Here is a 13,568-nt window from a genome sequence, read left to right as displayed (position 1 = left end):
TGGAAGCAAATAGAACTGGCTGTCTGGGCTCAGAAATCTGTGCTCTTTACCCCACAACTTCTGCAAATGGCCTTTGTCACCCATGGTTCTGGGTTATCTCTGTTGTCTGAGTGTGTAGATCTGTCAGGCTCAGGCCTTTTATCTTTAGGGTGGGGAGCCATGGATAATTCACATTCTACCATACCAGTCCAGTTGGATGGGCATGTAGGTTGCTTCAAATCTGTGCCAATTTCAGACAACACTGTGAACACCCTTCTGGAAACTCTTCCTGGTTCCTTGGGGAATCAGCTGATCACAGAATATGTGACATTTGTAGTTTTTACAGTCATTGTCCAATTACTCCCCAGAGGACCTGTCCTGATAACCAAGTGCCGTGTAATGGACTAAAAACCCAGGCCCGAACAATATCGGTTGCCACATGTTTTCGATTCTGCCTATTCTGACAGGTGAAATGAGGTCTCAGGGGAGGGGAGGGGTATATATTAAGGGGGTATGTGTGTGAAGTGCTGGTCTGCCTCCCATGTATCATTTCCAGCCAACCCCCCTCCCCCAAGTCAGCACCGGAAACACCCAAGTGGCCCAGGCAGGAGTAGGCCAAGCTGCTGCTTCCCTCGGAAGGAAGGGCCCGGCGGTTCCTGCGACAGGATGTGCAGTGAGGCCTCCTCCCCAGTGGCCTGGGACTTCCTGGGGCTGGGCCAGGTTCTCTGGGGAGCTGCTCCTAAGAGGACACATTGAGCTACCACTGGAGGTGTGGGGATCCAGTCCCTTACAGCCCACTGGGGAGTTCTGGGTCAGGCCTTGGAGTGAGTTGCACTAAGTATCCCTCCTTTCCCAGGGAGGAATCAGGTGGCCAAGGAGGCTAGCTGGGCTAAATTCCCAGGGGTGGGGGAGGTGGAAGAAGCTGGAGGGAGCTAGGTGGGGTATTCTGGGGTGGGTAGTTCCTCTATTTCATCCTCCACATTCCACCCTTCTGCCTTGGGGTCAGATCTTCGAGGTCATGGGAAGCCCAGAGGGTACCTAGCCCTCCAGAGTTGGGGCAGGTGCTTTCCTGAACCTCCTACCACCCTCACTCCTTACACTTGTGGCTCCTTTGTCCTCCCCACAGCCCCCCTCCTGGGCCAGTACTGGGTGAATTATAAGAGCTTTCTCTTCTGGGGTGGCTAACTTGGAGCTGGGATGGAGCCAAAGCAAATAACAAAGGCTCCCACAGTATTTCTAAACCTGCAGCCTACCCCTGGGGAAGCTGTTTAAAGGCGAACTCCACCGATGAGGAAACTGAAGCTGGGAGTTTACCTCCCTGTCTGAGCCACATAATTCACAACCAGAGATTGGAACATGGCATAAAGTGTGCTCCAAAGTTTACCTGCTCAGCTTCCCTCCCGCCCCAGATGATTCAGTTCGTCAAGTGCCTCCGGGTGGGGGTGGAGGGAATATGCCGTCGTTCCAGTCTGGAAAGGAGGCTTGGTTCTCCAGCTACACATGGGGCACCGTCCCCATTGGTGTCCTCCCAAATGTCTGAACTTTGAAAGCCCTCTTCCCCCCATACTTGTAGGGGAATTTCTTTTTAAATTTCGTTCACTGATTTTCATAGAGAAGGAGGCAGGGAGACAAACAGAGAAACAATGACACGTTGTTCCACCCATTCATTGGTTGGCTCTTTTATGAGCCCTGACCCGGGATTGATCCTGAAACCTAGGCGTATAGGGACGACGCTCTAACCAACCGAGCCAGGACTATAGGGGAATTTCTAAAGAACCCTCAAAGGTGAGGGGTTTATGGAGTTGGAGTGCCAGGATATCCAGCTCGGAAGTGTTCCGGCTGAGAAAAGGGGGCCCAGCACCCTCTCGACCACGTGGAAGCCGGTCAGACCGGTTCTTCGGTCCCAGCAAGCCGCCCCCACCTCCTGACCCTTTAATCCTGCCCCTCCCCGACCAGGGAAGAAAACTAGACAGCCGACTTTTTATTCAAATGGCCTTTATTTTCGTATCTGGCATCTCTAGCAAAAGGCCAGATAGACGGAGTTAAACAGAACCCACCAGAGTAAATAGACCCTCAGAACGCACTGGTTAGAATCTCCCCCTCCCCAAACTGGCCCAGTCTCACCAGCAACTGGTCCTAGCTCATCCTTACAGAGCTCTGAACACTCCCTTCCCCTATTTTTGTCATTTAGACCAAGATCTTCTGAGTGACTGTGTCTGTGCCTGACGGAGGGTCACGCTTGAGACTGTGAACATATCCTCACATTGAACGCACCAAAAGAGGAAAATTCTAACCTGAAACGAGATCAGCTTCTCCCTAACCTGAAGGCACAGGGGCGCAGGGTGACGCGCGCGGCGGCTAAGTGACTCAGGCAGCCCTCCTCCCAGGCCCCACACCCACGCAAGGCAACAGGAAGCTCCCCACGTCTGCCCCATGACGCAACGATGACCGCTTGCATAAGTATGTCACTGGAGGGGAAAGAAGAGTGCCTGGAATGCTCTGAGTTGGAAACGCGAACACCAACTATTGAAAAACCTTGAACGGGCAACGCAGCCCCCAGTAAAAAAATAAAGTCCGATCCTGAGGAATTTCAGGAACCAAACCTCCCTCACCCAGTCCCAGAAGGAGACGGAAAGGCCATGTCCCGGTCGGTTAAGACAGCACCTGTGGGCGCGGCAGGTCTCAGAGGAAGGTGTCTGAGCCCCCGTCTCAGGTTCCTTGGCGCCGCCGCTGCACACGGGTGGCGACAGCTCCTCGGGGGCATAATCGCTCTCCGGGCCTCTCAGTAGCCCGGGCCGCGGCTCCTCTCCACCGTTTCCGCAGACCTTCCCGCGGGGGTGGCCTGGCCTCGGGTCTGTATACTCGGGCCGACGTTTCGACCCGCGCTCTGGGCTTCGGCAGCGCCGCTCGGGGGCCCTCAGAAAGCCACCACGGCCCGTACGAGCATGTTCAGCATGCTATCCGCCGAGCGGCAGACCGGCTTCGCCTCGCGTGCCGGGGGCGATGGCACCGTCGTGGGGGCGGCGGGACTGCAGTTCAGGAGACCAGAGAAGCGCCTCTGTAGTACACGCGCCAAATTGGGAAAGGCGCCTTCCGCTTGCGCGGGAGGGGCCTGCAGGCGATCAAGGATCTCCGAAGACTCCCCTTCTTCCGCGTCCTCCTTTTCTAGACGGGCTTTCTTGCTTGGGACCAGTCCGGCATCCCCGCCGTCGGTGAGGCTGCTGCTCCGCCGCTTGCGGCTGACTTTGGCGGGTCGCGGGGCACAGCGGGGAGGGGTCTCCTCGGCTCTCGGCGCCTCCTGAGTATCCATGGGCTCCGGGCAGGGCTGCTCGGCTCCGGAGGACGCTGCCTCTGCAGTGGCTTGCGCTCCCCTTAGTGGGTGCAGGCGAGGGTCAGGGGAGCGGGTGGGCGGCGAGGGCCCCTCGGGCTGCTCGTGGGCTTCCACCTTGGCGGAGAGGTAAAGGTCCCGGGCGCTACGCATGACCAGAGACAACTGCAGACTTCGGTGCAGCCGCAGCCCTCCGCGCTGCATGCGCGAATGGTACATCTTCCACACCGACAGGGTCATAATGCGTTGAGCCTCCTTTTGCACCTCCATAGTGACTCGACGGCGGGGACTCCCCTGCTGAGCAGGTGCACTCCGTACTACGCGCTGGCTCACGGCTTTCTCTACACGGAAATCAACGGGGTAAAGCACCTAGGACGCTCTGCCCCGGCGCCCGCCACCGCGGCCCATTTATACCCGGAGTCACGTCACGATGACACCCCGTCCAATCAGAACGCTGCACCGGGCTTTCCACCCCGTTGGGGCCCGAAAATGCCTTAAAGCTACAGGGTGTAATTTACCGGACAAAAGGGATGCGAGCCTGGACGAGGAGGAACGTTCCCTAGTCCACTCTCTATCTTGGAGTGGTTTCCTTTCTCGGCCTTCTCTCCCCGCCACAGTGAGCCCGCGCGCAGGCCCAGGGCCGCGGGGCCAGGGGTGAAGCTCACGACCCACGCACGTGCTAGAGTTCGCAGGCCCCAGCAGGTCGTAGGCGGCTAGTTTCCCTTCACACCGGGGAATACCCAGGTTCGAGCCCGTACACTACCCCCGCCCCCACGTGGACAGTTCATTAATGTTTTTTGAACCAATAACAATACTAACATTTATTAAGCAGTTACTATGTGCCAGACTATGTTAAAGGCTTTCCTTTCATAAATATCTCATTGATCCCTCACTTCCACTCCGCGGAAAGTACTGTTGTTTTACCCGATTTCTTCACGTGGGGGAAACCGAGGCGGATTGACTAGTCCAATATTTGCTAAACGAATAAACAGGCCAAATGCAGTGAAAGGAGGCCTTCACCTCTAAAGTATCTAACGTACGCCAGCCCTCCTCACTCCCCTTGTCTGTACGCAGTAAGGAGGCCAGCAAGCTGGTTGGTGCCAGGGCAGAGCAGTCCGCTCCACAGGCGGCGGAAGTCTGCAGATATGAGTGCGTTCCGGGCTGCTATCTCTGCTCTCTGCACTGAACATCCTCCCAGTTTCCTCAGGCACAAGCTCCACAGATGGGCTTGGTGTTCGTAAAGTGGAGGACCTGACTACACGACATCCGGATAAACTAGTGGCTGCCGCCCCCTAAACGACGCGGCCATGCTCAGCCTCTGCACCCCGGGAGACGAGGTTGGGGTAGGTGCTGAAAACTGAGCAATGCAGAGATAGAGCAGATAGAAAACATCAGTCCTACCCTCCTCCACGCAGTCTCTCCAAGAAACCTTTTTCCAGTTCCTCCAAAAAAGGGAGGGGGGCAAAATTGTTTGAACGGCTCCATTCATTCGTGGCGCGGGTCCTTTAAGGGGAGGCTCCGCCCACCGAACTAGGGCGCAGAGGCTTCCCGCCACTGGGTCGGAGCTACATCCAGGACTAAATTTGGAAATAATTGACGTAGGGCAAGCGCCGGAGCGGCTTCCGGCTGCCCATATAAGTACAGGGGCGGGACTCTTCTTACTAGGCCAGAGCTGGCTTTTTCCGGGCGGGCGGGCATGGGTGGGGCCTTGGTCTCCAGACACGCCCTCTTTCTTTCTCTACTCAGCAACTAGGGCTAGCAGGAGCCCCCGGCTTCCGGATCCATGTCCTGTCGGGCCAGCGAGGAAGGTTTCGCTTCTTTCCCGGGAGGCCAGGAAGGCGTGACGCCCCTCCGGGAATATCCCCCGCGAGCGAGTAGAGGTGACTTCAGGGCTCCCCCTGATGCCATCTCTCAAGGACCCTACACAAAGACCTTCCCACACCCCACTGGTGTGGTTCAGTGGATTGAGCATCATCCCATGCACCAAGAGGCCGCTGGTTTAATTCCGGTCAGGGCACATGCCCAGGTTGTGGGCTCGACCCCCAGTAGGGGGCGTGCAGGAAGCAGCCGATGGATATTGATGTTTCTCCCTTCCTTTCTCTCAAAAAACTAATATAAAAACATACTTTATTATTATTTTTTTATCCTCACCTGAGGACATTTTCCCATTTTTTGTTCAGAGAGAGTGGGAAGGAGAGAGAGGAAGAGAGAGAGAAATATCGACGTGAAAGGGGCACAACCAGTGCCTGCCTCCCGCACGACCCAACCAGGGCCGGGGACAAATTGCAACCGAGGTACATGCCCTTAGCGGGAACCAAACCCGGGTCTCTCTGGACCGCAGGTCGATGCTCTAACCACTGAGCCAAACCGGCCAGGGCTAAAGACATACTTTAAAAAAAAAAAAAAAGACTTCGCCAGCACTCGATGAGGGCCCCTTCATCCCTGTCTCTCCTCAGTTATTTCTCTCTACAAGGCCCCCACCCAGGTATTACTGCTCCTTCCCCCGAAATTAATGTTCTCATGCACCCTTGGAGGAAGCTTAGGTCCCGCTCTCTGCACAAGGGGACTCAACAATTATACTCCCTGAAAAACCGATCCCATTCAACTACTGTCCTCATTCAGCAATCTTTCCTGCCACACACTGCGGTGACCGGCTGAGAATGTCCTCATCCCCTAAACCTCCTACCCCGCACCACAGAGACTCCACAATGACATCCCCAGCCCAGGTACTATCTCTAAAACCCTACAAAGCAACCCTGACACACACTGGGAATAACCCTCCGAGGACTACTTCAGAGATCCCGCCGACCCTCCAGAGAGAAATCAGGACTTCACTCAAGAGATGGCTTCCCTGCACCCCCCAAAAAAGTTATTTCCCTGAGATCCCAAAGAACGCCCCTGTGTGACTGAAACCCTTTGAGTCCCCCCCCCAAACATTCCTGGCCCCTCCCAGACGGAGAGCCCACACGCACTCCTCTGGAGACATCCTCAGAGCCACCACCACACCCCCTCCCGCGAACCCCAGGCTCACACCCAGTAAGACACCATACCCCATGAGCATCTCCGTGGTGCCCACTAACGGCAGGATTCCGCCCGGGGGTAACCTGGGTGTGCCCCTCCTCCAAAGGAAAACAGAGGAGGGGAGTTCAGCAGAGCTGAGAATGCCCGCGCTTCACCCCGCCGGCGGGAAGGTGGGGACGACCACCTCTCCCCCGAACCCTTCCCAAACCTGCCACTCTGGACCCTGGGCTGGGACGATCTCCCTGGACAGGATCCGGGGGCAGACTCGGGGTGTACGTTAGGAGAATCTTCCCCAGCCACTATCTCGTTTGATTTCTGGGTGACTATTATTATTTACATTGCCGAGAAGGGAAACTACGGTGGTGCGGCAACAGTTCGAGGGGCTGGACCTCGAACTCAGGGATCCTGAAGAACTGGGGAAAGGCTGGGGGCAGAAGGGATACGCGGACAAGAAGGGTCGAGGCCGGTGCAGAGAGCCGTCTCTGCCTACAACTAAGATGGCTGCGGAGGGGGCGGGAGTTCCGCATTTCCGGCTTCCGAGGCCTCTCTTTCTCTCCTCGTAGACCCACTCTCTATGGTGGCATGGGTCACGTGACAGGGGCGGGTGTGGTGGCGTGTTCCCTACCGCTGAGAGGAAACCAGCTATCAAGGCCCAGAGGGGAGGGGGGCTTGGCCTCCGACGCGGGGCGGTGACATGTCTCTCGAAGACCCGTTCTTTGTAGTTCGAGGGTGAGTGACAGTGATGGGGGAGGGTAGAGGGTGCTCGGGCCGCTGCCAGCTAGTGCCCGGATGAGGGGCACAGCGTGCCAAGCGGTCTGGGGGTGCGCGGGTGGGGATCACCCAGTGACCAAGTGGGAGAGGTACGCAGAAGGATGTGGGGGCCCTCTGAGCCCCTCCACTCATATGGGGGCGCAGCAGCCGGCGGAAGGTCCGCCTGCCCCTCGACGCGCCGGCTGTGTCCCTGTCTGCAGCGAGGTGCAGAAGGCAGTGAACACAGCCCGCGGGCTGTACCAGCGCTGGTGCGAGCTCCTGCAGGAGGGCGCTGCGGTCGGACGCGAGGAGCTGGATTGGACGACCAATGAGCTGCGGAATGGCCTACGCAGCATTGAGTGGGACCTCGAGGACCTGGAGGAGACCATCGATATCCTGGGGGGTTGGAGGGCGGCCTGGGAGAGCCCATTGCGGTGGCAGGGGGAGCTGGGAAGCTGGACACCAGGGAGGGGTTGAGGGCTTTGAGGCAGAGGAGGGGGTTGTGTCTGGCTGTGGCCTTGACTCTTGATTCGAGGGGTACGCATAGTGGAAGCTAACCCAGGCAAGTTCAAGCTCCCAGCTGGGGACCTGCAAGAGAGAAAGGTGTTTGTGGAGCTGATGCGGGAGGCTGTCCAGGTGAGACTAGGTTACAAGGGAGTGAGGGTGGGGAGGTGGGGGTGTCTTTACTCTCTGATGCTGTCCCCACCCTCAGGAAATGAAGGATCATATGGTCAGCCCAGCAGCTGTAGCCTTTATGGAGAGAAATAATAGAGAGGTAAGGCATCCTGACCCAGTATCCTTACCCGAAAGATCTTTCTGGATGACTCCTCTGTGTGTTTGCTTGTTTCCTGGGAAAGTGTGTTTCTGTCCCTTATGTCAATGCCCATCCTTTCTGTATGCAGTTCTCTTACCTGACTTCTTTCTGTGTGTGAGCTCTCACTAATTGTATATTGCCTTCTGCCTTCTCCTGGAGATCTATACTGGTTGCCAGGGTGGGTGGGTAGTGTCTGTATACCTAGCCCCCCCCCCTTTTTTTTTCGTTCTTCTGTGTGTTAACTGTTTCCAGCATATACCTTTTTTCTCTGTGTATGCTTTTGACCTATCTGAATGTGTGAACATGGCCTCTGAGTATATCAAGTCTGCCTTGTGCATGCATACCCTTTCCCCCTGTAGGTGTGCTTGCCTTGTGTGTGCCTGCTCATGCCTTTTGTGCACATGCTTCCTGCTGCCTGTCTGTACACCTTTCCCCTCTGTGTTGTGTGCCCATTCTTTGCATGTTGTAAAACCACCTGCCTCTCCCCATCCCATCATAAACCCACATGGAAGGTTAGGGGAGCTAAGGCCCATACCAGCTTGGAGTCCTATAGCAGTGCCCACATGCCTTCCTGGTGTGCTGCCTTCAGGGATTAACGTTCAAATTCTTACATATACTTGTTTATATGGTAATAAGTGTTCTTCATGGATTAATTCATTTCCTCATTCCAACCCCAGGAAACAAGGATTGTAATTCTTCCCATTTTACAGATGAGGAAATTGATACACAGGGAGGTCAAGTGGTATGGCCTTGGGGTCAGTCACCTTGCTAGTAAGTGGGTCTGGGGAACCCAGGCCATTCCACTTCAAAGACTGCGTTACTGACTAACCTCCATCTAGATTTGCCTGTGTCTGGCTCTATGGTAAGTGGCTGTCCATCTCTGAGCCTGTGGTCTGTGCCTCACCAGATGCTGATGGGCAAGCCATCAGCCCAGAAGCCATTCAGTGACCTGCTGGATGCCAGCGTAGTCTCAGCCACCTCTCGCTACATTGAGGAACAGCAAGCCACACAGCAGGTTTGTGTGGGTGGTAGGAGCTGTGGGCTGAAGGAGCCTGCAGATAGCACAGGCTCCCTGATGACAGCAGTTTCCATGTCCCCAATCTGCAGCTGATCATGGACCAACAGGACCAACAGCTGGAAATGGTGTCTGGGAGTATCCGGGTTCTGAAACACATGTCTGGCCGAGTTGGGGAGGAGCTGGATGAGCAGGGCATGTGAGGCCAGGACCCCCAGGGTGGGCTGGGAGCCTCAGGCCGGCTGCCCTTTGAGGGCTGACATCATCTTCGTCTTGGCAGTATGCTGGATGCCTTTGCTCATGAGATGGACCACACCCAGTCCCGGATGGATGGGGTGCTCAGGAAGATGGCCAAAGTATCCCACATGACAAGTGGTGAGTCCTCTGAGGGAGGCAGTTTGGGGCATGGAGACATGGGTGGTGCTGCTTCCCCGTGACTTTTGACCCTCTCACCCTCAGACCGCCGGCAGTGGTGTGCAATTGTGGTGCTGTTGGGGGTGCTTCTCCTGATTCTCATCCTGCTCTTCTCTCTCTGACCCTGGCCCTCCCCAGGGGGCTGATCCTTCAAGCTGAGGGAGCTGGCAGGGCCCTGCCCTCTGGGAGGAGGGTGTCATACCTGGGAAGCTATCCCAAGGCTCTCATCCAGAGCCAGTGGGACCCTCAGGACCCTGGGTCAGAACCCCCACCACTGGTCCTCTCCCAAGTGCACTTAGGGAGTGGTGGAGGTTGGGGGACCTCAGACCCACCCCACCCCATTTCTATTTCCAGTGCCCGAAAGCCATTTATTCACCCCTGTGCCTTCTACATGTGCCAACTTGGAAATAAAATCCCAGTCTTTTTTATACGTATTTATATCATATGGTATGTTGACTCAAAACTTGTGGCTGCCTCTTGAATGGGAACTCTGATTTTAAGCCCCATTTGCACACACTATGGCACAGGTATGTGCGTGTGTGTATGCATGTGTGCATGTTAGGAATTTCAGTGGCCAGTATCGGGTGCAGAAAGATTATTCTGGTTAACTTCTTGGTTTTCATGACGGATCCTTTTATTACTATTGAAAATTTCAAACCATGAATCTTTCTTGAACTCTTGAAGTTCAACCTAAACATCATTTGTCTGTTCTGTGCCCAAGGTTGGTAAATGCCTTAGCCATGGAGCTGAGTGGTCACTTCTGAGGTGCCCCTGAGTAACGCTGGGCTCCACTGCACACCTGGTTTCTTGTTCCCTCTGTGATGCATCACTCTAACAAGGCAGCATTTGTAAATTTAAGGGCTTTGCGATAGAGCCTTCCTGGGTATGAAAGGATTCCTGTAAACTTGTTAAGTGCTATGAACCTTAGATTATCATTAGATGTTTCCAACCCCCACATTAGATAATCAGTCATGGGAACCACGCAACTCACTCACTCATGTACATGTTATAAAGTGCTGTATGTTACAAGGATAGTATTCCGTCATGCCAGTTTGTCAAAAAAGAACCAAATATGTACAGATTGTTTTTTCATGCTATGGTTTGGGTTCTCTTGATCTATTCTATACTTAGTTCTAAGTCTTTCTGGGGTTAAAACATGTGCTTCTGGGAGTCAGATGGAGCAGAATCACTTCTGGATTTTTGTTGGCAATGCTGTTGGTCCTCAGAACCCCTTTCTGATGGCTGAAGCTGGACTTCAGGACTCCAGAGGTGCTGGTCTTACTGAAACATACACAAGTCACCCTGTGAACTGTAGTATAGATGACCTTTGAACAACTCACATTTGAAATGTGCAGGTCCATTTATATGCCAATTTTTAAAATACTGTAAATGTATATTCCTTATGATTTTTTAAATAACCTTTTTTTGTAGCCTGTTGTAAGAATAGAGTATATGGTACACATGCAAAAAATGTATTCATTGACTATATTATCAGTAAGGCTTCTGGTCTATTTTTTTTTTTTCTTTATTGGTTTTTAGAGAGAGGAAGGGAAAGGGACAGAGAGATAGAAACATCGATGAGAGAGAACATCGATTGGCCGCCTCCTGCATGCCTCTCACTGGGGATTGGGCCCACAACCTGGGCATGTGTCCTGACCGGGAATCGAATGGTGACCTCTTGGTGCATGGGTTGATGCTCAACCACTGAGCCACACCAGCTGGATGGCTTCTGGTCTTTTTAATAGGCTATTAACGTTTTGGGGGAGTCAAAAGTTATACATGGATTTTTTTAAAATTTTTTATCCTCACCCGAGGACATTTTTCTATTTTTTGTTCAGATAGCGTGGGAGGGAGAGAGAGGAAGAGAGAGAGAAACATCGATGTCAAAGGTACACATTGATTGGCTGCCACCCACACAACCCAACCAGGGCCAGGGACAAACTGTAACCGAGATACATGCCCTTAGCGGGAACCGAATCTGGGTCTCTCTGGACCACTGAGCAAAACCGGCCAGGGCTATACATGAATTTTTGACTGTAAGAGTAACCCGTGTTGTTCAAGGGTCAGCCTCAACCATTATTACTCAGTTATCATTCCCTTGTGTCATGGGGTGGAAGGACCTGGCCTTGATGGGAGATGTAGCTTCCTTGTCCACTTCCCAGCAAATTGTTGACTTGATGGGATCCCTCAAATAGTTACGTACCTTCCTAGGTAGCTTGAAAGACTGAATAAATGGGACCCTAAAGCACTTCCATGTCTTTGGTTTCATAGAATCTTTTGTCATTTCATATCCTCAGGATCCTATAGATTTGCCATCTCAACTTTTTTGTTGGCTCAGGTGGAGTAAGGGGTATGTTTGAGATGCATTCCTGGGATGGGGGTGTCAGACCACAGGGCAGCTAGTGGGTTCATGTTCATGCAGTTCATTCTAGCTTTGGAGGGGCTCCCATGGGATGCCCATGCAGGATTTAGGGGTCATGTGTGCAGGAACAACTTTGGGGCAGGATTGTGAGTCTGCACATTGGGGTAGCCTGAAGGGTCTTGTCAGTGTTCCCATCTGGGATTAAAAAAAAAAAAAAAAAGCATGCTGCCCCTCCCCCTCTCAACTCGATGTTCCATTATGACATTCGGCATGGCCACTCCCAAGTGCACCTGGAGCATGACCCTGCTGCATTTGTCAATGTGAAGTCCTAGGCAATGGGGGTGTCATTCTGCAGAAGAATGGGAGACCCTAGTTGTAGCAAGCATCCTTTCCCAGCCACCCTCCATCCCATCCCACCTCAGTGAGCATCATACAGCAGGGCTGTTACAAAGGCGTTTAGTTTATTCTCCTCATCAGTGTCACTGATGTTCTCATGTTCACATTTCCCAGTGCGCTCCTCTCCTTACAGTAGTTAATGTGCAATCTCACTTACAGGCCAGGGCGGGGGGCGGGGGGGGGGGTGGACTCGGCCCAAAGCCGGGCAGGTGTTGGCACTCCACGTGGACATGGCAGGCAGGTGCCCTGTCCTACGGGAACAGGGGTGGCCAGGGAGGTGGAGGGGGCCTCCAGTCTTTTTTGCGTTGGTTGGTTATTTTCCATTCATATTCCTTCCTGGCTGCCCAAGGATGGGGGTGGGGGTGGGTACCATGCAGCTTGGAGCAGGGCAGGGGGAGAAAGAAAAGCAGCAGGCCACCCAAGAGGGCAGGGTGGATGGGCACAGGGGTGGCTCCTGGGGTAAGGCACGACCCTGTCTTTGGCTCTCCTGGTGAGGAATTTCCTCCCCTGCACCCCTGCCCCGCCCCCCAACCCCTATCCCCAGACCAACACAGTCCCTGGAGCCAGGGGCACCTCCTGGGGTCCCTGAAACAAGGGGGTTCTGCTACCCAACCCAGTGTTGCAGGGGCATGGAGGAAGGACAGGGGCAAGCCCTGCCTGAGGACAAGGCAAGGAGGGGCTAGGCAGGGGTCTGCCCAGAAAAAAGGTAGGGAGGGAGAGGACACTTGTCCCAGGAGCTGGCCCCCAGCTAAGGCCTGGAAGGGGGAGTACCTAAGGACTCCTGCTTCCTTTTGGGGGCTGGCTGGAACCCCAGCCCACCCCTCTGTGGCCCCGGGGGCCCACCAAGTGACCAGGATATTGTGCTTTGGGATGACGCTGGGGTAGGGTGTCAAGGCCAGGATGAGGGGCAGGGGAGGTGCGACTAAGGTGCTTGTGCTTTAGCTGGGGGTGTCGACTCCCCTCTCATACACTTGCCCCCACACCCAAACACACTCTCAGGCCAGAAAGTGGAGTGCTAGGATCCCAGCAGAACTAGACACCCTTCAACCCCCTACAAGCAGATGCTGGAAGGATCCCCTTCCCACAGGCTGGTGGGGGCTGCTGGGTAGGGGTGGGGTGAGGCCTCCAAGTCAGATTTCAAGGGTCCCCTGGGATAGCCCCAGCCACCTCAGGCAAACCCTGCTTCTGGAAGCAATGAGCTGTCAGACTTAGGGAGGAGGCTCTAGTAGGTGAGGAAAAGGGTTGGACAAAAAATGTCACATTACACCCAGCAGCATGGGGGAGAGGGGGAGTGGAAAAAAAAAAAAGAACCCTCTGGTTCACATGTAAAACTTAAAAAAAATCAAAACCACTCGCACTGGGTGAGGGTAGAGAGGAATGGTTAGAGAGAAAATTCAGCAAACTGCTAACAATGGAGTGGGTCCTGCCCTTTTCCCAGGAGCTGGGCTCTGCCAATGTAGCCCTGTGGGGGAGCTGGCCAGACCCAAAG

The 13,568-nt window shown here is 54.3% G+C and overlaps 2 protein-coding genes across 3 annotated transcripts; one reads left to right on the top strand and one right to left on the bottom strand.

The window, feature by feature from the left end:
* Positions 1 to 721: 721 nt before the first annotated feature.
* IER2 (immediate early response 2) lies at positions 722 to 3,676 on the bottom strand. Its single transcript, XM_036242074.1, has one exon. The coding sequence runs from the start codon at positions 3,575 to 3,577 to the stop codon at positions 2,897 to 2,899; it is 681 nt and encodes a 226-aa protein (XP_036097967.1). The 5' UTR covers positions 3,578 to 3,676; the 3' UTR covers positions 722 to 2,896.
* A 3,266-nt stretch (positions 3,677 to 6,942) lies between these two features.
* On the top strand, positions 6,943 to 10,685 carry STX10 (syntaxin 10). 2 transcript variants are annotated; one of them, XM_036281978.1, is made up of 8 exons: positions 6,943 to 7,057; positions 7,300 to 7,469; positions 7,620 to 7,714; positions 7,791 to 7,853; positions 8,800 to 8,907; positions 9,000 to 9,102; positions 9,188 to 9,282; positions 9,367 to 10,685. In XM_036281978.1, exons 1-7 carry the CDS (start codon positions 7,023 to 7,025, stop codon positions 9,274 to 9,276), a joined length of 663 nt encoding a protein of 220 aa, XP_036137871.1. In that variant the 5' UTR covers positions 6,943 to 7,022; the 3' UTR covers positions 9,277 to 9,282; positions 9,367 to 10,685. The 2 variants fall into 2 exon arrangements, with proteins under 2 accessions (XP_036137871.1, XP_036137870.1); XM_036281977.1 differs by having other exon boundaries at positions 9,000 to 9,106.
* Positions 10,686 to 13,568: the final 2,883 nt, after the last annotated feature.

The sequence above is a fragment of the Molossus molossus genome, unplaced genomic scaffold (genome assembly GCF_014108415.1).
Source record: "Molossus molossus isolate mMolMol1 unplaced genomic scaffold, mMolMol1.p scaffold_m16_p_4, whole genome shotgun sequence".
In the NCBI taxonomy this organism is placed as follows: domain Eukaryota; kingdom Metazoa; phylum Chordata; class Mammalia; order Chiroptera; family Molossidae; genus Molossus; species Molossus molossus.
Note: the sequence above shows the minus strand (reverse complement) of the source record. Positions and strands in the feature narration are given on the sequence as shown.

Excerpts from the sequence above, each read along its gene's own strand:
- STX10 (XM_036281977.1), top strand. The coding sequence starts at position 7,023 with ATGTCTCTCGAAGACCCGTTCTTTGTAGTTCGAGG. Across the intron at positions 7,715-7,790 it reads TGATGCGGGAGGCTGTCCAG|GAAATGAAGGATCATATGGT; the intron begins GTGAGACTAGGT and ends CCCCACCCTCAG. Across the intron at positions 9,107-9,187 it reads GAGCTGGATGAGCAGGGCAT|TATGCTGGATGCCTTTGCTC; the intron begins GTGAGGCCAGGA and ends TCGTCTTGGCAG.
- IER2 (XM_036242074.1), bottom strand. The coding sequence starts at position 3,577 with ATGGAGGTGCAAAAGGAGGCTCAACGCATTATGACCCTGTCGGTGTGG.